This window comes from Ursus americanus, chromosome 3, assembly GCF_024610735.1.
Source record: "Ursus americanus isolate L20-20 chromosome 3, mUrsAme1.1.p, whole genome shotgun sequence".
Lineage (NCBI taxonomy): Eukaryota > Metazoa > Chordata > Mammalia > Carnivora > Ursidae > Ursus > Ursus americanus.
In genome coordinates, this window is record NC_142129.1 from 60,337,587 (window position 1) to 60,361,635 (window position 24,049).

The window sequence follows — 24,049 nt, forward strand, 5'->3', positions numbered from 1 at the left end:
TATCAAGTATTTGCAATCATCACAATCTCTTAGTTTATACACCAATACTATCTTAGAGTTTATTCAAACATGGACAGAACTAATATAGACTTGAAAGTAATCTTCATCTGTTTTTCTCCATTCTCGTATATACCTACCACAATGAGGATGCAGTTAAAATATCGCAGATCTGATGCTTTACATTGGAAAGTGAGTGGAATTAGCACAAAGATATTTAGTGGCAAACTAGTGATTTTGCTCGTCTTTAAAATATATATATTCTAGGTTATTTTGTACTATGAACAACAAAAACATTTTCCTTCTTGTCTAATCTCTCATGTTTACACTTGGATGCCATTTGTAATACAATAGATATTTAAGGAGCTATTTTTGTTGTATTCCATATTGGGATTTTTTGGGTAAGTTTCTCCTTGTCAGAGGGCACAGATGGATCCTTTCTAGATATGTCGTAACAGTGTAACTATCCACGTGAAAATGTGGCTTCCAAAAATGTAGATATTTTTGATAACTAGAGTTGTACTGTATTATATGATGAAAAGTGGAGTGTATTTAATGCTACAAAGGAAGTTTACTGTTGGCATTCATTTACGTGTATCATTTTACATAGTGTTAGAGTTTCCAAAAACTTGGCCATTAAAGCAGACTTTTGAACCTTTTATATTATATTTCACAAAGCTTTTGATTCTCAAACTTCTCTGAAGAATCCTGACTGGTCTTATCAGAACAAAGTGGCAGTGGTTTTGGTTTTGAACTTACCAGTTCTTGTAAGTAACAGTATGTTTGATACACTATTTCTTCTTTATGGTTCTTCATGGTATTCTGTGTCCTGAGCATTTAGAGTTTGTATTTATGTCTTCTGCCATCTCAGTGAACTGAATCAACAGAATGCATTTATTAATTCAACTTGTATATTGAGCACCTGTTGTTAGTTCCAGAGGAAAATATATATGAATTGGGAAAAAGAAAAGCAGTGCAAATTCTCCAAGTGCTCTGCTTTCAGGAAAATGCATATCTAAATGAGGAAAGTAAAATGATACATGTGACTATTGAAAAATTTGACATTGATAGTTTAGGGGTTTTAATTTGTGCTCCTCTTGTTGCTGCTGTTTTAATGTTAGCATTATTCATGACAGAGCCTACCAAAGATTTAAATGGAAAAGGAGCTGGGAAGAACTTGTGACAATTTTAAAGGTAAGAAAACATCTCAAATTCACATAGTGTCTTGATGTTAGAGAAGGGTTAGAATCATATGAACCCAGTAGTCTCAGTAAATGGTTGTTGACTTTAATTTGTGACCCCTGGCTGGCTCGGTCGGTTAAGTGTCTGCCTTTGGCTCAGGTCATTATCCCGGTTACCTGGGAGCCTGCATAGGGCTCCTTGCTCAGTGGGGAGCTTGCTTCTCCCTCTCCCTGCTGCTCCCCCAGCTTGTGTTCTCTCTCTCTCTCTTTGACAAATAAATAAATAAAATCTTATTTAAAAATGAATGCAATTGTTAATTTGTCAAATCTACTAAGTATCCAATCCAATTTGAGTGAAACAGATGACTGCATGGATTCTTTGCAGTCTAGTTTAGCCAGTCTACCTTTAGATAAAAAAAAATGCTTATCACCATCTTAATATTGTTATTCAGAAACTCCATTATCCTTGATCTTCACTTTTAGTAAACTGTGTTTCTACTTAGCTGCCTTACTCTACAGGTTGTGTGGATTTGTTAAAATTGGAGTTTCCTTAAATCTTGTTGGTTTGTGGGCTTCGCAAAAAGGCTAAGCATCACGTTTCTTTATGTTATGTACTTTACGGACTACAATTGTAATGAAAATAAATCCTAAAAGAAAGAATATGGTTGTGACTTGGTTAATACAAGAATCTACTTCCTAATATTACTATGAATATAAAGTAGATTTACCAATTACAATTAGGCTCATACTACATATAACTGAAGTGTTACAAATCAATGAGAAGTGGGACTTTAGTATAACAACTCGGGCTGATGCCTTGGTAGGAATAGCTTCCTGGTTCTGATGGTGGAAATATACGTTGGTGTTAAAAGGTGAAAGAGGGACACTAAAGTATCCTCCAAACTGTGAAGGCACTTTGAGGCTGAAAAATGAAGGAAACCAGTGCATACCATTTACACGGAGTTTTATTCAGGGTAACTTACTGACAGCAGCGTGGAGACAACAGTCCAGGTGCTACGCAGCTATTCTCAGCCCCTGGACACCTTAATCCACAGGTTTTACAGAGCTAGGGCGCTGCAGTGAAGTCTAAGGGCAGTTATCTAACATGGAGCCTTCTGTGCACCAGTCGTCTCTATTAGTTATCTAAAATGGAGCCTCCGTGTGCCACTTTAGGGAAGGTCAGAACAAGCCTGGGGCGCCTGGGTGGCTCAGTCGTTAAGCGTCTGCCTTTGGCTCAGGGCGTGATCCCAGGGTCCTGGCATCGAGCCCCTCATCAGGCTCCTCTGCTGGGAGCCTGCTCCTTCCTCTCCCACTCCCCCTGCTTGTGTTCCCTCTCTCGCTGGCTGTCTCTCTCTGTGTCAAATAAATAAGTAAAATCTTAAAAAAAAAAAAAAAAAAAAAAAAGAACAAGCCTCCCCGAATTCTGGTCAGGGCATAGGTTAACTTCCAGCATCCTGGAAAACATAGTCCTGAGGGAGGCCATCCTGTGGGCATGAACAAGATGGAAGGCCAAAGATGGAGTCAGTGTTGTCAGCACTCCCACAGCTTGTGCCTTGTGAGAAGGTTGATCCTCAAGAAGTAAGTAGGGATGATGGTAACGAATATCACATTTATTTGGATTCTGAATACAGATCCAGCACAAAACACTAGATTTCCCTTTGAATTAATAACTTAAGAGGCATGCCTTAGAATAATCAAGACATGGTCTAGAAGGGACTGATTATGCTGTGTCTGCCAAAAAATCAAGTTGAGAAGAGTCTGCCCCACAAGAATGTTCTGCCTTCAGTGAAAAGGGGAGGAGTTGCTACCACAAGCTACTTCTTTCCTTATAGTACTCAAAATATGTGTGTAGATATGTGTGTATCTATATCTATATCTATATCTATATCTATATCTATATCTATATCTGTTTTGTTTCCTTCTTTGGAGCTTGGTGTTATGACTGCTCTTGACATGTTTTTTTCTGTATAGAGTAGCTTATATCAAATAATAAAATTAGCTGCTTGAAGGCATCAGAGTATATACTAAAGCAGCTAGGACACAAGGGACTAAGATCCCAAAGAGAAGGAAAGTGTATGAAAGGAGCTCTATGGGGTGCCCAGGGGACTCAGTTGGTTGAGTGTCAGCTTGATCTCAGCTCAGGTCTTAATCCCAGGGTTGTGAGTTCAAGCCCTGCATTATGCTTCATGCTGGGTGTGGAGCCTACTTTTTTTTTTTTTAATAATAACTTTTTATTATATTATGTTAGTCACCATACAGTACATCCCTACTTAAAAAAAATGTATGCTATCTGATGCTGCCATGAATATGAAGAAGGGCAACTTTCATGCATTGCTGGTTGAAATACAAATTATTATTGCTTTCTGAGGAATTCATTGACAAAATTAGACAAATTTAAAACTATACCCTTGAGTAAGCATTCTCTCATCTAAATATAAATTCCACAGATATAAAAAGTCCATATTAAGGGTATTTGGAAGAGATCTTTATGACAGATGTAGGTTTGAAATAGATTAATTTTAGTTGGTCCAATTCAGTTCAACAATGTTTTTGTTATCAGTATTAAGCACTAAGTTAGGCATTGGGTTCTCAAAGATGTGTAATAAGCACGGTTCTGCTCCTCATGGAGCTTAGAGCTTAGTGGGTAAGATAAAACTTGAAACAGATAAAATGTCAATACCAGTAGATAAAAGCAAGTGTACTGGAGATGAGAACAGAGTTCATTTTCATGGTGTCTAAGTGTGAAGCAAGAAGTCTGAGGAGCTGAGGCTGAGGAATTACACACAGCCAAGATCACAGACAAATGTATACATTATAAATAAGCTAAGTCTTGGTCATGTTGGGGCTGATTCTGATTATATGAAACTGAAGCCCAGGCAAAAGGCCAGAACTAGAGAAACACATTTGTAATTCAGCGGGCAAGAAAAATAGATAAAGCATCAGAGTTGATGGATAATACAAAAATATTACAAACATGGACAAAGTAAGAAGAATAGGCCAAGGAAAGACGTTAACATCATTGAATAAGAATTAGCATAGCAAGAAACCTTTCAGGAAATAGAGAAAAGAACAGGAGATGCCAGGGGCACTTTCAGACTTTCTTGCTGTGTTCTGTCTCATAGAATCTAGTAAAAAGTTTTGATGTAAACATAAGGTTCCTGGGGCACCTGGCTGGCTCAGTCAGTAGAGCATGCAACTCTTGATCTCATGGTCATGAGTTCAAGCCCCACGTTGGGTGTAGAGATTACTTAAAAATAAAATCCTAACACAAAACGTAAAGTTCCTTCCCGGAAAGTCTTCATGTAAATTCCAGCATACGGAATAAATCATACATTGTATTTTTTATTTATTTGATAATTCCCAAAGATTAATATAAAATAATGTACTGTAATGGGACATTCAATTATTATTAACTAATAGTATTTAATATAACAATATAATAAATATAAACTAATAGTCAATAATATAAGACATATAATCAGCATATGTATAAGTGCCTTTAAGCAGGGCTGGGAGTTTTCTTTGGTAGTTAAAAGGGAAGAAAGAGGTCTATTCAAAGGCTTCATTTTATTGAAAGTCTGTCATTAAAGCCCTGTTCAACATGACATTATTCGTAATAAGTACCATGTTTCCCCAACATTTTTTTTTATATTCTTGTAGAGTATTATATTAATTTGCTTGCACATTTTGAGCTGTACTTTCTTCTTGTTCTACATTAAGCAAGTGTCAAATAGTGGGTGTCGCTGAGCTATTCGGTGTGTCACTTGTTACCTGCTAGGCAGGTTCTCCCATATGACTTTGGTGGACTTGCATGGTCAGTGTTACCTATGTGATGAACTACAGTCTCATCCCCTCCCTGAAAAGGAGTCTTTCTAAAAGGAAAGATCCACATAAACCTATGGTGGGTGTTTGTTTTATTGCAAAAGAATACAGGAGCGTGTATGTCTGATCTATGTGATAAACTTGAGAGAAATTTATTCTTTAGACCCAAAGGAAAAAGCATATATATTTATAATCATGGTTACCCAATAAACTGATAAGGCCTATACTTTCTCTTTTCTCACTAACTCACACTCAATTTTTTACCTCTATCTAAAATTTAGTAATAGCTCAGTTTATCAAGTGATTACTGTATGCAAGGGTGAGGATAATGTTTTCCATTTGCTATCCCATTTCATCCTCATCACAGCCCTGTGTGATAGGCGTTTATAACTATTATGTTAGAAACAGGCAAACTGAGATACAATAGGACCCAGAGCTGGAATTCTGGAAAGTTCTGTCCAACTACAAAGTCCAGGCGCTTAACTGCTGCAGGATTAGCTCACACCTCTTCTCAAATCAAAGATAACGTGTTATCAAACTAGCATTTGGTTACTGAGGTCATAGAACCATATGCCAGACTTACTGAAGTCGTGAAGATTTCTGATTCTCCATTCCCTCATCTATACCCTCTTGAGTCTAGATTGCTAATTGGCAGTTGCCTCTACCAGTTCTTTCTTTGGCCAGAACAGGGTTGTTGTGTCAAATTTTTTAAATTAATTACAGCTTAAAAATTAAAATATACTATAAAAAAAGAAAAAAGTAAAAAAAAAATTTTTAAGTTTTTCTTGAAAAAACAAACAATCTGGCAAAATAGGACTATATTCCCTCAGTGCAACAGTCAGCTGGGATGGACTGCTCCCTTTAAATTGTCAATGCACTTTTGACTTCCTAAGTCCTACCACTTTCAGTTGCCTTACCCTGAACAGAAGTCACCCATTTACATCTTGGGCACTGCCTGTGTGGAAATCTGAGGATTCATTCTGGCCTCATGTCATGTTTTCCAAACTGCTCTCTGCATAGATGGTGGGTAGGACTCCAGAATTCCCACACCATCTTCAAACAAAGCCATTGTCACATGCAATTAACTTTTAATAAATCACTCTTCACCTTAAATAAGCTTAAAAACTCTTTCCCCAAATATTTAAAATGTCCTATTTCTTACTTTTCAAATTCTCCTATATATTTAAGGTTATTTCTACTTTGTTTTTAAAATTATTATTACTTCATAATACATTTATAAGTAATTATGTATAATTACTTAATACAAACTCATAAGTATAGTCATTCTCCATTGTTTTGAAGAATTTCCCTTATGATTTTGGTGTATTTAACCATCCAACACACTTTTTTAGGTTATTTACAGGACTTTTTTTTTTTTTTTTCCTAATAATTACGCTCCATGCTCAGTGTGGAGCCCAACATAGGGCTTGAGCTCATGGCCCTGAGATCAAGACTTGAGCTGGGATCAAAAGTTGGGCTCTTAACCAACTGAGGCACCCACATGCCCCTAGAGGACTGACTTTTTAAATGTTGCTTTGTATCCATAAAAAAGGGCACACTTTTACATTTACTGAAATCATTCTTCATATATTCATGTGCACTCTGACTCTAATTAAACTCTCTAGAATTAGATCATCCAAGTATTATATTTTAATTTAATTTATTGGTCCACCACTTACTTAAACCATAACTAAATTTTACATGACCAGGTAGTCTGTTAAAAAAAGAAATCTGTATTCTGAGGTGGTGTCATGCTCAGAAAGTATGGTCTGGAAGCGACCATGCTGTGACTTAGAAAAAATAACAGATTCTTGAAAATATATTCCACTATTGAATATTTTCGAGGCCTAATAGGGCCTAGAAACAGTTAACGCCAAGTTTGCAAAGATCGCATATATAAATTTCAATTTTCTCTTTAAGTATTTGAAAGGGACAATTTAACTGAGAAGACAAAGCAGTCGTTGTAAGTAGTTGCATATCTGAAGCCAGACCTCTCAACAGGTATCAGACAGGATGCTCTGAGATCTGGAGACCTCTGGAGATCTGGGCTTTATTCTGAATTTTCCTCATGAACTTGCTGTATAATTTTGTCCACTGAGGATCTTGACCTTCCATTCCATGTCAGTAAAATTCATAATTTTGCTAGAACAAATTTAATTAGGCATGTTTGAGCTGTGTCTACGATGCCTCAGGCACTGAGTCAACCCTGGGGAAAACATCATGTCTCAGAAGCAGTTTCACCTTCCAGGACCTCTCCATGTGGTGGGTTAGACAGTCCAGGAGACGGGATTTTTAATGCCGTGGGTGAAGATAAGAGCTGTGAGAATGTTGAGGATGAGTGCCATGGGAACAATTGTTGGTGAGTCAAGAAAACGCTGAAGAAAAAGATATCTCAGCTGCAACTTAAATTCGGGGAGTGGAAAACCAGGTAGAAGGTGAGGAACGGAAAGACTGCAGGCCAGGAGTCCAGTGCTGCAAGGAAGTATTTGCTCAGTCCGGGTAATTCCAAGGTGCTTATTATGTCTGGAGAGCTATATTGTGGTAGGAGACTCCAGAGAAACAGGCTGGAGAGCAGCCCCCTTCCCAACTGAAGAACCCTGTAGGCAATCTTACGGACAGAGACAAAGGGGAGCCATGGCAGGAGTGTTAGGAGGCCTGGGGGCACAAATGAACACCCACAGAATGAAGACCAACAGATGGGTTCACATACTCATCAACCCGAGGAGAGGTGGTGGTGAGCTATGCTAATGTATTGTCAGTAGGAAGGTGAGAAATCAATGGAATTGAATATTATTAAAGGAAAAGATGAGTTTTTAAATGGAATGGCCACAAGGGTGAAAGAGGCAAAGATGTCTTTTCTTTAGGCAGAAAAGAATGTGAAGAAACAGCTTTAATGTGGCAGTGCTTACTTCCGGTGCCCTGGCTTCAGTGTCCTGAGTGTCTAGGGGCATGAGAGTGAGCCTGGCGGCCAGACCCTTCTTCCGTTTTCCATGTATCAGCATTTTGGCTCTCTGGAGCAGTGCTGGTGGCTGCAGAGGCAGAGACATTGCCGGCTTCCTCGTCTCCACCTACTGAACACTGCTTTATGGAGAAGGCGATGGGTCCTTCGAGTCCGTATATCCCAGGCAGCCTCTTGATTACTCACATTTCTGACAATGGCAGTGATAGAAGCCCCCTCATCAGGGCAGATCTTCGTGCTGTGAGATTCCTGGGACCCAGACTGGAGTCTTTTCTTCAGCCCTTATAGTGATTGCAGGAGCATCTGATTTCTGCATCAAATCCCTTCTACTTACAACATTACAGTGTCATTTGTTTTCAGTACGGCAACTTGACTGACACAACTTTATCACTATTTCTAAGTGGCCCATGTATTATTTATATGTTTCCCCTACAATACCCAACAAATTTTGGCCTACGTAAGAATTTATTTAAGTGAAAAATATAATAAATATTACTCTTTTGATTTCTTAGGAATTTTTCCTACAACGGGGAGATTACGAAACACAACTGTGCTGCCAGTTTGATACTTACTCTATTGTGTTTTCCGTGATTATCATTATGAATAGGTCATGATGATCTATTAAAGCAAGCTGTTCACTGGTTAAATAGTCAGGTTTAAAGAGGACCATAGAAAGAGGATTTTTTGCCAAGGACTCCTGGGAATCTTCTTGTTTTATATCCTGTTTCTAATGGGGAGCTATACATTTGATTTTAAGAAATGAAACATGAACATAGTGATTTGTTTTTTGAAACCTTTATTTAATTCAGATAATGTCCTGTATCATCTACAAAATCCTTTTATTACAGGGCTTTGGTGGCATGCCTTTTTTCATTACTGCCTGAAGTTGAAATTGACACTCAATAAAAACAACTTGTAGCTCTAAGAAGTAACAAACAGGAAATTCAGTTCCCTGAAGCAAGACTGGGGATTTTCTTTGATAGTTAAAGGGGAAGAAAGGTCTTTTCAAAGGCATTATTTTATCGGAAGTCTCTCATTAAAACCATTGTTCAACATGACATAATTTACAAGAAGCTTTATGTTTCCTCAACATGACAATTTCTTCAGTCTCCTTTTGTAGTGAATTATATTCCTGTGTTTGCTTATTTTGAGGTGTATTTCCTTTCTCATCTAGGTTAAGTGTTACAACATTAAATAGGAACCTGAGATACATGTTTCACTGACACTTGAAAGATAGGCTCCCCTATGTGACTTTGGTTGTACATGAATTGTCAGTGTTACCTGTGTGGAGGGCTATAGTCTCATTCCATCCCCCTTTGGAAACTTCCAAAACCACTCACATTGTTCTTGTTGTTTTCTTGATTGAAAGCTAATATAACTAAACAATTTTTATTTCTGTAATAATTTTTGGAGACTTTTGTTCATTCTGTAGACCCAGAAAGACAGAAATGTACATATGGGCATAATCACACTTAACCAATGAATTAGATCTGTATTTTCACACTAATTTCTTATCAAAAATTTCATTATTTTGTAAAATTTAATAATAGCCCCATTAATCAAGTGATTACTGTATGTCAGGAATGGGACTAAGTGCTTGCTATTCACTATCCCATTTACCTATCACTACAACCTTGGGAAAGATGCAATTACCCATTTATGTTACAAACGAAGAACCGCAAATATAATAGGATCCAGAGCTGGGGTTTCTAGAACAGGTCTGCCCAATCACGGTCTGCTTCCCTAACTACTGCATGATCAGCCCAGGTCTCTTCCCAAGTCTAAGACAATGTGTTAGTGAAAAGTGCATTTGGACACTGAAGTCAAAGAACATATGCCAGCCTTACCAAAGTCATGATTTCTGATCTTCCATTCTCTTACCCATAAAATGAGAACCTTGATCCTGAACAGAAGTTGGTGATTGGCAGAATTGTTTCTTTGGTCGGACAAGCAATGTTTTCTTTTCTGCTTGTTTTAAACTAGTTTCTGACTTTTAGAATTATAGTGTTTAATAAATATAAAGAAATAAAAATGGGAGCACCTGGGTGGCTCAGTGGCTTAAACATCTGCCTTCGGCTCAGGTCATGATCCCAAGGTCCTGGATGGAGCCCCCTGTTGGGCTCTCTGCACAGCAGGGAGCCTGCTTCTTCCTCTCCCTCTGCTGCTCCCCCTGCTTGTGCTTCTCTCTCTCTCTGTCAAATAAATAAATAAAATCTTTAAAAAATTAAAATAAAAATAAAAGAATGGAAGAAGAAAAAATCTTTGCTTTTTAGGAAAAAAGAGATGACCCAGAAAAATAGGCCCAAATTCTGCTAGTGTAACAATCAGCTGGTGGTGGCAGCTACTTCTATATAATCAATGCATACTTCATGCCCTAGTCCCTACCTCTCCCACTTGTCTTGCACGGAACCATTGTCACATCTTTACCTCTCATGCTCTGCCTCTGTGGAATTCTGAGTATGTACCCTGACCTCAAGCCATGTTTCCCAAACTGTCCTCTGCAGAGCTGGTAGGTAGGGCTTCAGGACTTCTACTTCATCTTCAGTCTGAGCCTTTGATACATACTTTTCTTTTTGGACAAATTGTCTTAAAATAAGCTTAAAAACCATTGACCTTGGTGACTTCTCCAGCTCTAAAATAGGTAAATTCTATTCAAATATAACTAGAATATCTTTTTTTTTTTACTGTTTTTATTAGTATACAGGTAAGAAAATACAGAAATTCTAAGATAGGCTTAAAATATTCCAACAAAAAGTAAGATCATATATTTTAGAAATTAAGAAAGAAAGAAATTCACTATGCACAAGGCATGTAGATAATGATACAAATAATCTCTTAACTATCTGTGAAAGATCTGCAAACTATGGCCCACAAGTCAAATCTGATTGCGGTCTGTTTTGGGGGATAAAGTTTTATTGTAACACAGCCATACCCAACAATTTACATATTATCTATGACTGTTTTCACTCAACCACTATGACTGTTTTCACTCGACCGTGATGACAGGAAAGTAGTGTCAACAGACACCTTATTGTCTGAAAATGTTTATATCTGTCCCTTTACAGAAAGATTTTGCCAAACTTAGAGGAAAAGCTGGGGAGCATCCATAGAGCAGAATGGTTCTAGCTCAGTTGGGACTAAGTCATTATATATAGTTGCTAGCAGTAAGTGATGACTAAGACAATGTCCCTCTCCACTTAGATTGCATATTCTGATTGGTACATTTACTCCACCACAAAATACTGAATAGAATATTTCAATAAACAGTGCTTATAAATAATATAGATATATACAGAAAGTAGCTCTGTCAATTATTTAGTATTAGACATGCATTATGCTACATATTATATATAGATAAATATATATGTATATATATTTGTAATTTTATTTGATATTTATGCCATCAAAATGATAAGCACTATTATATTATTTCCATTTTCTGGATAGTTTAAGTAGCAGGCTTAATGTCACATTTAAACCCAGGGATCAATGCAACAGGGTAGTCACAGGAGCATATGGTAGGGAGGCGGGACTGTTAACTTGCCTTCAAGCTCAGAGAAATTTGCTAGAGGTGTTGTATTAGCTAAATTACAAAACTTTAGCATAGGAGGGGTGCCTGGGTGGCCCAGTCAGTTAAATGTGTAACTCTTGATTTTGGCTCAGGTCATGATCCCAGGGTTGTGAGATCTAGCCCCATGTGGGGCTCTGTGCTGAGCATGGATTCTGCTTGAGATTCTGTCTCTCTCCCTCTCCCTCTGTCTCTCCTCCTTTTCCTGCACACTCTTTCTCTCTCTAAACAACCCCCAAAAAGACCCCCAAATTTTTTTTAAAAAAATTTAGCATAGGAGGGTCTCCTGGGTAGCTCAGGCAGTTAAGCATCTGCCTTCAGCTCAGGTCATGATCCCAGAGTCCCACGATGGAGCCCGGCAACACTTTCCCTGTTCAGCAGGAAGTCTGCTTTTCCTTCTCCCTCTGCCCATCCCCCCTACTCATGCGTGCACTCTCTCTCTCTCACAAATAAATAAGTAAAATAAAAATCTTTGAAAAAATAAAAATAAAGTGAAGCGTAGATGTATCACGTGACCAGCAACTCCATTCCTAGATCTCTACCTAAAATAATGAACATACATGTACACACACAGACTTAACACTCAGATGTTCATGGAAGCATTATTTACAATGACCCAAAAGTGGAAACAACCCCACTGTCAACTGATGGCTAAACAAAATGCACCATATCCAGACAATGGAATATTATTTGCCAATAAAAAGTAATAAAGTACTGATAAAGCTACAACATGGATAATCTCAAAAAGTGGAAGAAGTCAGTTATAAAAGAACAACACATATTCCATTTTTTATAGAATGTCCAGAAAGGCAAATACATGGAAACAGAAAGAAATTAGTTGTTGCTTAAATCTTCAGGTTGGGATGGAGTGCAACTATACGTTGGCATGAGGCTTATCTTTAGAGTGATGGAAATGTTCTAAAATCGGACTATGGTGATGTTGCACAGTTCTGTAGATATGCTTACATTCATTGAATTATACACTAAAAGCAGGTGAATTTTATATTTATGTTTACAATAAAGCTATTGTAAAAAATCGCTTTGCATCTTATAAAATTCTGGCTTATTTCAAATTGGATTAGGGTGAGTAGGAGAATTGGACAAAAACTAAATTTACTGACATTTATTGGATTTTTTTCATAAATCTAACTATCCATTTCCTAAATAATGGAATTTCTGCTCCAATATTATCAAACATTCTTTCTATAGTTGCAGAATTTAATTATATATTACAAGTTATAATTATGAGGCTCAAAATGCTTCATGATTTAGAAAGGGATGATAACATAAATCATATAAACAAAAATAGAAATGCTACATAGTTTTCCCACCTGCTACAACGTTTTATTTAAGTCTTCTAGAAGAATCTAAATAACATTCAAATATAATCATGATACTTACTAGCCAGACATTTCAGTTATAAAGGCATTTTATAATATATACTTCGGATGCAAACAGTATTACTTATGTATATAGATGGCTGTTGAAAGGGATAATATACACCTTTTCCAACTGCATTCAAAGGAATGTTAGTATTCCAATCTCATTTTTAAATCACACTGTGGAAAATATTAAGTTGAAACAAGTTAATTTCTTTGTTAAAATAACCATTCATAAAAGTTGCTTTTATTGTATAAAAATGACAGAAACAAATCTCTGAAAAGTAATTTCTCGGTATTATGTAAAGTATTGTGACCAACAAGATAGGAAAACTGCTTAGCTGGTAAATCTTATGTTCTATGTTGCAATTTATGGGGTTTTGCATGGCTGGTTGAGGTGTAAGCAATTTGTCAACCTCTGTGAGTATGTATGAGTTTATGTCCCAAAGTAAACTCAATCAGACGTTAAGCTATTTTTACTCTACTGAACATTTCAAAAAATCTCCTTCAAGCCAATGTTCAAATCTGTTTAAATAAAGGGTTTGCTTTCTGGATGATGGGTGGAAGATTCACTCATTTAATTTACTTTTCCCTATTGTGGCAAAATATATGTAACGGAAAGTTATCATCTGAACCATTTTAAGTGTGCAGTTCAGTAGCAGTAAGTACATTCACAATGTTGTGCCATTCCACCATTCATTTCCAGAAGTTTTTTATCTTTCCAAACTGAAACTCTGTAATTATTAAATAATAATTCCCCATTGCTCCCATCCCCAGTCCTCAGGAACCACCATTCTACCTTCTGTCTCTATGGACTTCCCTATTGTAAGTACTTCGCCTACTGGAATCATACATTATTTGTCCTTTGAACTGGCTTATTTCACTTAGCATAATGTCTTCAGGGTTCATCTATGTTTATATTGTATCAGAATTTCTTTCCTTTTTTAAAACAGTAATATTCCATTCTATGCATATACCGCATTTTGCTTACCATTCATCCATCAACGGACACTTGATTTTCATCCATGCTTTAGCTATTGTGAGTAACGCTGCTTCAAACATGGGTATGGAAAGATTCATTCTTCTAACCAGCATTCATGCCAAGGCACACAGCTCCTCTCTCCCATTTTTCCACATTATTTCCTAGAGGCATGCCCACAATAAACATTATAAAATTCACAGTTAATGGATGTTCTTAATAAATTTTCTTTAATGTATCAAATCTCTAGTTCACTCCTCATTAAGAAAAAGCAACTTGCTATTCTTGGGACCAAGATATCTATTCCATTTAGTTTCTCTATCTGGGAGCAATAGCCTCCTGAGTATAAACTTGGAACCAGAGCCAAGACATTAATTTCTGAAGCTTAAGTATTGACTTGGTAATGCCATTAACTCCCCCTGATGCTATTTCCTATTAACTCCCCCCACTGCCAAAAAAAGTAGATGTATCTGGGAGATAGCCAGACTCTCTCATTTAGTAAAACACGCACTGGCCAAGGAATTAACATGTTATATAAACGTGTGTTTTCAATAAATTTACTCCAAATTATACTGTACGCTGTTACAGGGTAACACTGAGAAACTATGCACCTTTATATAATAACAAGACATAGGAAAAAGAATCATTATGTGGTATTGCACCTTTATTAACAATAAACTATTACATGCATTCACTTTAGTTACCCTGCACCAGATGCTAAGTGCTCTCTCTTCAGACTCCTTCTCAGTATCCGCCCCCACACATATATACACTTTTGTTACTTAAACTCTGTGGAGTAGGTATTTTTGTCATTATTCCCATTGTGCAGAAAAATGAGGTTAAGAGAGGTTAAGTGCACTGTTCAAGATTACACAGCCAGTAAATAGGTAGTAGATCAAGGATTAGAGCCCGGGTGTCCTGACTCCAAGGTTTGTGCACTTCATTTGCTGTCTTTCTGCCCTCTGAATTTGGGAGGGTTTTACCCAGACAAGTTCATCATCATTTTGCAAATGAACCTGACAAGTACTGAGTTATTTTCTTTTTGGAAAAAAACAAAAACAATATATATATATATATATATATATATATATATATATATATATATATGATCATTGGAAAGTTTCTGTTGATGGGCTTTTCTCTTTATTCAAGTTATATTGTACTTATTAAAAACTTATTAACTCTTGGCTTCATTTTGTCTTCCCTCAGACATTCTATACTATTTCTCTTTCAGTGATATCTACTGCATTTTCCCAGTGCCATCTATATTTACTCTAAGGGTACCATGCATCCACTGTTTTTTTCTCCTTTTCAAAAATAAGGGGAAAGTGAAAATTGTTTGAATCTTATACCAATTTTTGATGAACTTCAATAGATATATGTTAAAACATCTTTTTTATTACTTTGTTTTTTCCCCACAATCCTGTAACTAATTTTTATTTGGTGTATTCTTGCAGACCCACACCAATTTAAATAAATTTTTCATTGAGATTTGGAAAACAATTTAGGGTTTTTTTTTTTCCATCTTAACTCACTATATCAAGGAAAATTGGTTGTTACAAGTCTACTGTAAACTTATAAAAGGGTATTCATCAGTCAAAAACTGAAGGGAAAAATGGGACCCACTGTATTTTAAATTGTATAATCAGGGTTTGTTGAAAATTAGGTAAGTAATGTTGTCCTCCAAGAAAGTATAAAAGTTGATTGCATTTCTACAGATATTGTTGGACAAAAAAAATTTACAAGAAGACTGTTACAACTTAATCTTTTTTATAACTATTACTTTATTCCTTGTGATTTCACAAATAGACTGAGACAATTGATAGTTATTTTTCTGCCCCAGTTTTTTGTTAAAAATTTATTTATTTATTTATTTATTTATTTATTTATTTATTTATTTATTTGAGAGAGAGAGCTAGCAGGGGGAGGGGAGCGGAGAGGGGCAGAGGAAGAGGGAAAGGGAGAGAGAGAATCTCAAGCAGACTCCCCACTGAGTGTGGAGCCCCACAAAGGGCTGGATCCCAGAACCCTGAGATGCTGACCTGAGCCAAAATCAAGAGTCAGCCCCTTAACCAACTGAGCCGCCCAGGTGCCCCTCTGTCCCAGTTCTATTAGGACTTTATAAGCTGAAACAAAAGATGTACACTAAAAAATATCTGGGTTTTCATCCTGCTCACCTTAAAGTGTTCTTCCATAATTAGGCCTGAAGATGAAAATCATCTGCCCAACCCCACCAAAAAGTTATATTTCACTTTTGTTCTGTATATATAATTGGGTGCCTTCTTTGCATGTAAAAGGGGGTTACACGTAAGTTTCGTGTACTGCAAAGATTTTTTTTCCCAAAATGGGTTAATACTTAACACTTTTGGAAACAGGTTTAAAAATTTTTAATTGCACTTTCTCTTTCAAATAAAAAAATTATAATCTATTTGTTTTAAAGATTTTGTTTATTTATTTGAGAGAGAGTGAGTGAGCGAGAGAGAGCACGAGTGGGTGGGAAGGGCAGAGGGGAAGGAAGAAACAAACTCCCCACTGAGCAGGGAGCCTGATGCAGGACTTGATCCCAGGTCCCCTGTGTTCATGACCTGAGCTGAAGGCAGACCCTTAACCAACTGAGCCACCCAGGCACCCAATTACAAACCATTTTTAGAAGAACTTCTTTATGCATTTGGGCATCTCCTGTGTTTATCACCATGCCTCATCCAAGCCTCAGTCCTCCAAATCTATAGGCGGCACTGCAGCCTGACTCCTAGAACCCACCAGGACCTTGGGACTACCTTTTGGAGGTACCGGCTCTGAGGGCGAAGTTCCAGGTGATGGATAAGGGGATTTAAGAACTGAGACTGCCAAAGAAAAACTAGGAAAGTGAGGTTTCATTTAATGACTAAAATGATGCAAAACAGTTGTGGGTTTTATTTGTTTTGTTTTTTTCAGGTGGGCACCTTCTTCTTCTGCAGAGGAAACCACACATAGGAAGATAACTTCAGACTGAAGACCATCCCTGGGGCAACTTTAGGAGTCATTTGACCATGTGCTGAAGGATCCTGAGTTACTGGGTCACCACTGGACAACTGAAGGAACACGGATCACCAGCAAATACAAGATGGCTAACCCCACATGTTTGGAAGTCTCTTCCACTTCTCAAAACTGTCAGAGGCAGAGGAAGAGAGCTATCAGTGTTGCAGCATTAATCTCCACTCCCTCCTCCCATCCTTCATCACCGAGGCCTGAGGGTACAGGGGCAACTTCTTTTTTTTTTTTTTTTTTAAAGATTTTATTTATTTATTCGACAGAGATAGAGACAGCCAGCGAGAGAGGGAACACAAGCAGGAGGAGTGGGAGAGGAAGAAGCAGGCTCATAGTGGAAGAGCCTGATGGGGCTTGATCCCATAACGCCGGGATCACGCCCTGAGCCGAAGGCAGGCGCTTAACTGCTGTGCCACCCAGGCGCCCCATAGGGGCAACTTCTGAGAAGCATGTGTGCCTTTGGAGGCAAATCAGCATCCCCAATTATCAGGTTAAGAATGAATCCGTCTACAGGTGTTATCAAGGGCACTGCCTCTTCCAACAGAACCTCGCAAGCCTGCTTTTACTGGAGGTCCATCTGAAAAATTTCTAGGATTATCAAGTTTTCTTAAAGCATTTGTTAAAACTGTGAGACGCGAGGTGCCATGCTATACTCCGTGAGCTTGTCCCGTGGACGTGTGACTGCTATTGAGATCAGAGGTAGTGGAGCCACAGCCAGGAAGCGCAGAACGCGGTCTTCAGGGAGGGAAAGTGGGCGTGGCTTTCCATCGGGTGGGTGGGGCTTCGGAGGGAGACGTCGCCGCACGCTTGGCGGCGCGGAAGACCAGCGCAGCTATTCCTGAAAGGACCACAGCGTCCCAGAGCGAGGACACGCAGCGACCCTGAAGACTGTGCAGAAACGGACTGAAAAAGTCCTGTGATAGGCGGGCCAAGGTGTCCCCATCCTGCCTGCACCCACAGCCCAGGCTCTGCGACACCTTGGACCTCACGCGCTGCAGCAGCGATGCTCGGCCGTGTCTGGGCGCTGGCGCTGCTGCTCCTGGCCCCGGGGCAAGGTCGGCAAGGTAGGGCACAGGCGGCAGGGAGTGCTGGGACGACACTCCGGCCTTTGGGAGAAGGGGGCTGACTTCCTGTATAACGGAACGTCCTTGAGCATTTTTATGGCCGAATCTGATATTTGTGTCTCACCGCCCTTCCTTACCACAGTCTTTGGTCAGCTTGCAGCCTTTCAGCTCTCCATTTTTTTTTCTTTGCGCTCAGGAGGTTGTTGCCTCCTCTTCTCCCGCTCTAAGACCCTCAGTTCTGTTACTGTTCCTCTGATTGTTTCCTCCTGATATCCCGGTCTTTAAGGTCCCTTTAATTTACTGTAGGAAACTTTTACTGGATATGTCAGGCATCCTAGCGGCAAGTGAATCCGAATTATCCGAAAAGAGTTCAGTTCTAAACTGCGCGATTTCTACCCCACTCCCACCCCACCGCTGGAAATAAGTAACGGATGAGCACTTTATCCCTAAAATAAAAAAATAAGTTAAGTTTTGTGTGTGATTTTTTTAGTATATCTATTAGAACCCCTCTTGCTGCTGTAAGAGAACTGCACGGAAAAAATAGCGCCACTCCCGCCTCTTTAATCCATGACAACGAAAACAGTTTAGAATTCAGTGAAGTTAAAACAAAACATTAATTAGCTCTTTTTGGTTGTTTTTTGTGTATATATAGATAGGAATATTAAGTGAAAGGTAACTTATTCTTATAAATTTCCTTATATTTTTCAGAAATCCGATCTGTGTACAACTTCGAAAAAAGAATTATGTGCAACATTTATAATTGTTTAGGGTATAGTTTTGTTTTCATGTTAATCTCAGTCTATTTTACTAAGGTAAATTTGCTCTGTAAAAAAGGGAGGGAGAGGAGCAAGCACTATCTCATGTAAGACTTTTAAAATAATATTAAAACCCAATTTAGGGGCACCTGGGTGGCACAGCGGTTAAGCGTCTGCCTTCGGCTCAGGGCGTGATCGTGGCATTCTGGGATCAAGCCCCACATCAGGCTCCTCCGCTATAAGCCTGCTTCTTCCTCTCCCACTCCCCCTGCTTGTTTCCCTCTCTCGCTGGCTATCTCTATCTCTGTCGAATAGATAAAATCAAATCTCTAAAAAAAAAACAAAAAAACCCAATTTATTATTTTCTGAAATACCTTTTTTTTTTTTTTTTTGAAGATTTTATTTGTCAGAGAGAGCATAAGCAGGTGGAGCTGAAGGCAGAGGGAGAAGCAGGCTCCCTGTTGAGCAAAGAGCCCAAAGCAGAACTCTCTCCCAGGACCCTGGGATCATGACCTGAGCCAAAGGCAGACACTTAACCAACTGAGCCACCCAGGCGTCCCTCCTGAAATGATGCCTTAACAAGGTATCATTAGTCTATATCTTCTTTGGTTTGCTTACAGATTTACTAGGTCTTCCTGAAGAACTGTTAAACATACATGTAATAACATTAAATATGCATGTGTTACAGTTAGATAAAATATTTCCAGAAAAATGACCAGTATTTATAAAGAGAATCTGCTTCAGTATTGACTATAGATCACAGAACCCCTTCTTGCCTCTATATAATAGCTTTATAATCTCTCTACTGAAGGCAAATATTAGCCCTTACCAGGTTCTAAGCTCATATCATGGTAAAGTTGGTAACTTTTTAAATCTTTAATAGAGATAGGAGAGAGGAAGAAAATGATTTTTTTTTCAAACAGCCGCAAGTCACTCATTTACAGTGTCCAGTAGTTATTGCAGTGTCCAGTGGTCTGGTTTTTAACATATTCACAGATAGGTGCGGCCACTATCGTCAGTCTTAGAACATCTTTATCACCTTGAAAAGAAATTCAGTACTCTGGCTTTCGATCCCCTATTGCCTCCAATACCTTCTCATCTTTCCAACTGTAAGCCATCCATCTCTGACCTACTTTCTGTTCTATAGACTTGCCTATTCTGTATATTTTATATAAATGGAATCATATAACAGGTTGTCTTTTGTGACTGACTTCTTTTACCTAGCGTCATGTTTTCAAGGTTCATTCATATTGTACCATACTTAGTCCTTCATCTCTTTTTATGGTGGAATAGTTTTCCATTCTAAGTATTTACCACATTTTGTATGTATACTCATCAGTTGATGAACATTTGGGGTTTTTCCACCTTTGGGCCATTATAAATAACACTACTTTGAACATCGTGGTACAAGTTTTTGTGTGGACACATGATTTCATTTCTCTTAGGCATATATATAACTAGAAGCAGAATTACTGAATCATGGAATTATTCTGTTTAACCTTTTGAGGAACAGCCAGATTGTTTTCCATAGTGGTTGTGCTGTTCTGTAGTCCCACAGAAGTGTGTGAAGGTTCTAATTCATCCACATTCTTGTCAACATTGAGATTTTTATTTTAGCCATGCTATTATGAATGAAGTGACATTGCTTTGTGGTTTGATTTGCACTTTCCTGGTGGCTGATGATGGCAAGCTTTTTTCATGTATTTATTGGATATTAGTATATCTTCTTTGAAGAAATATTACTCAGATACTTTAACAGTTTTTTAAAATTGGGGTGAGTTATATGAGTTATTTTTGTTGTTGAGTTGTATGAGTTATGTGTGTATTATAGATACAATTCTCTTACCAGATATGTGATTTGCAGTTTTTTTCCCATTCTGTGAGTTGTCTTTTCACTTTCTTGATAATGTCTTTTGAAGCAAAGAAGTTTTAATTTTAATGAAATCCAATTTTTCTGTCTTTTCTTTCATTGCTTGTACTTTGTTGTCATATCTTGGAATTTGTTGCCAAATCTAAAGTCATGAAGATTGACCCCAATTTTTTTAAGGGCTTTATAGTTTTTGCTCTTGTATTTTGGTCTTTGGTACATTTTGAGTTAATTTTTATATATGGTACAGCATAAGGGTCCAGGTTTATTCTTTTGCATGTGAATATCCAATTTTCCCAGCACCATCTGTTGAAAAGATTGTCCTTTCCCCATTAAATGACCTTGGCACCCATATGCCAAAATTCAGTTGAAAACCATAGATAGAAATGTGGGTTTATTTCTGGACTCTCAATTTTATTCATTGGTCTATGTTTATCCTTATATCAGCACTATGCTGTTTTGATTGCTGATGCTTTGTAGTGAATTATGAAATGGGAAAATATGATTCCTCCTATTTAGTTTTTCTTTTTCAAGATTGGTTTAGCTCTTCTGTGTCCCTTGAAATTCCATATGAATTCTGAATTAGTTTGCCTATTTCTACAAAGGAGTTACTTGGTATTCTGATAGGGATTTGATGAATCTTTGTGTTAATTTGGAGAGAATTGCAATCTGAACAACATTAAATCTTCTGATCCATGAACATGAACATGGATGTATTTCCATTTACATAGATCTCCAGTTTCTTTCAACAATATTGTGCAATGTTTAGAGTGTAAGTTTGGGCTTCTTTTGTTAAATTTATCCCTAAGTATTTTGTTCTTTTGAAGCTATATAAGTGGAATCGATTTTTTAAATTTCATTTTCTATCATTGCACATGTATAAGAGTATAATTAAATTTTGTATCTTGATTTTGTATCCTGAAACCTTGTTAAACTTGTTCATTGTAGCTTTTGTGTGTTTGGATTTCTTAGGAATTTTTACATAAAAGATCATGTCCTCTGTGACTAGAGATAGTTTTACTTCTTCTTTTCCAACCTGGATACCTTTTATTTGTTTATCTTGCCTAGTTGTTCTACTTAGACCCTGAAGTACCATGTTGAATGGAAGCAGGGAGAGTGGGCATTCCTAATCTTATGAGAAAGCACCCAGTCTTTTTTCATCAAGTATGATGAAAACTGGAGGGTTTTTGAGTTTTGGTTTTTGTTTTTTGGGGGGGTTTTTTGGGGTTGTTTGTTTTGTAGATTCTCTTTATCAGGTTGAGTTAGTTCCATTCTATTCCTAGTTTTTTCGGTATATATATCAAAAAAGCGTGTTAGATTTTTTTCAAATGATTTTTCTGGGTCTGCTGAAAAGCACTTGTGAGTTTTTATTTTTTTATTTTATCAATAAGGTATATTACGTCGATTCAGTTTTGGAAGTTAAATCAGCCTTACAATTGGTTTAAATTCCACTTGATCATGGTTTATAATTCTTTGTCTAATTTCTGGATTCACATCGCTAATATTTTGCTGAGGATGTTTGCATCCATATTCAAAAGATTTATTGGCCTGCAGTCTTCTTTTCTTGTGGTGTCTTTTTTCTGGTTTTGATATCAGAGTAATACTGGGTTCATAGAAGTCTGGAAGTATTCTGTCCTTTTATATTATTTATGTTTGTGAAGAATTGGTATTATTCTTTAAGCGTTTGGTAAAATGGAGCATTGATGCCATCTGAATCTGGCCTTTTCTTTATGGGTGTGTTATGGGTTTTTTTTTTTTTTTTTAGCTCAATATTTTTACATGATATAAACCTATTTGGATTGCTTATTTCTACTTGAGTCAGTTTTGTCGTTTGTGTCTTTTTAGAATTTGTCAGTCTCATCTAACTTATCTAATTTATTGTAATAATATTCCTATTTATTTTTTACTTATTTATTTTTTAAGATTTTATTTATTCGTTTGACAGAGAGAGAACACAGCAAGGGGAGCTGCAGGCAGATTGAGATGGAGAAGCAGACTCCCCACTGAGCAGGGAGCCCAAGCTGGGCTTGATCCCAGGACCCTGAAACCTGAGCTGAAGGCAGATGCTTAACCAACTGAACCACGCAGGCACCCAATAATATTCCTTTTTTAAAAAAATATTTATTTATTTATTTATTTATTTATTTATTTATTTATTTATTTATTTTAGAGAGAGATAGAGAGAGTTCACAGGATGAAGGGCAAGGGAGAGAGAGAGTCTTAAGAAGATTCCATGCTGAGCATGAATCCCCATGCAGGGCTCAAACTCACAACCCTGAGATCACGATCTGAGCCGAAACCGAGAATCCAACATTTAATCTACTGTGCCACCCAGGCACCCCTGTAATAATATTCCTTAATAAAATCTGTAGTGGTGTCTCCTATTTCATTTCGAATTCTGGCAATTGAGTCTTCTCTCTTTTTTTTCCCTCAGTCTCGTTAGAGATAATGCCAATTCCGTTGATTTTTTTTTTTTTCAGAGAACCAGCTTTTGGTTTCATTGATTTTCTCCATTGTTTTTCTATTCTCAATTTTACTAATATACTCTCTGATCTTTAAATTTTTTTTCCTTCTGCTTCCTTAAGATGTGGTATGCTCTTCTTTTTCCAGTGTTAAGGAGCAAGGTTAGCTTATTACATTGAGCTCTTACTCTTGTATAATGTAGGCATATATATCTATAAATTTCCATCTAAGTACTAATTTGGCAGCATCTCATTAATTTTGTTTTGTTGTATCTTTGTTTTAATCTTTTCAGTGTATTTTCTCATTTCCCTCCTAATTTCTTTTTTGATCCATCAATTATCTAGGTTGTTTAATTTCCACATATTTGTAAGCTCTTTAAATTTATTTCTGTTGATTTATAATTTCATTCCATCATGGTAAAAGATCACGTTTTGCATGATGTCTGTCTTCTTTAAATTTATTGAGGTTTATTGTGTGGTCTAGTGTATTGTCTATCTTGAAGAATGTTCCATGTGTACTTGAGAAGAACTTCTGCTTGCTGTTGTTGGGAGGAGTGTTCTATAGATGTCTGTTAGGCTTTATAGTATTGTTCTAGTTCTATTTCTTTGTTGACCTTCTGCCCATTTTTCTATTCATATTGAAAGTGGAGTATTGTGGGGTGCCTGGGTGGCTTAGTAGGCTAAGCATCCAACTCTTGATTTCTGCTCAGGTCATGATCTCAAGGTTGTGAGGTCAAGCTCTGCGTCAGGCTCCATGCGTAGTGTGGAGTCTGCTTGTCCCTCTCCCCCTGCTCTTCCCCCCTACCCGAACCCCGCTCACTCTCTTTCAAATAAATAAATAAAATCTTTTTTTAAAAATGCAGTATTGAAGTCCCCAACTATTACCATTGAAGTAGGTATTTTTTTCCTTCTGTCTGTGTGTGTGTATGTGTGTATTCATCACTGGGTATCTCCTCATGGACTGAACCTATCCTCATTGCAAAATGCCC

The 24,049-nt window shown here is 37.5% G+C and overlaps 2 protein-coding genes across 4 annotated transcripts in view; both read left to right on the forward strand.

The window, feature by feature from the left end:
• LOC123789226 (uncharacterized) overlaps positions 1 to 17,665 on the forward strand; it is a 69,450-nt gene extending 51,785 nt beyond the window's left edge. For both annotated transcript variants that reach the window (XR_015723970.1, XR_015723971.1), the window contains 2 exons: positions 1,134 to 1,191; positions 16,820 to 17,665. The gene's annotated coding sequence lies outside the window, so the exon portion shown is untranslated. The remainder of the gene's footprint in view (positions 1 to 1,133; positions 1,192 to 16,819) is intronic.
• A 42-nt stretch (positions 17,666 to 17,707) lies between these two features.
• VWDE (von Willebrand factor D and EGF domains) overlaps positions 17,708 to 24,049 on the forward strand; it is a 67,209-nt gene continuing 60,867 nt past the window's right edge. For both annotated transcript variants that reach the window (XM_045793136.2, XM_045793137.2), the window contains exon 1: positions 17,708 to 17,976. In XM_045793136.2, the coding sequence (XP_045649092.2) occupies positions 17,916 to 17,976 (61 nt within the window). In that variant the 5' untranslated portion in view covers positions 17,708 to 17,915. The remainder of the gene's footprint in view (positions 17,977 to 24,049) is intronic.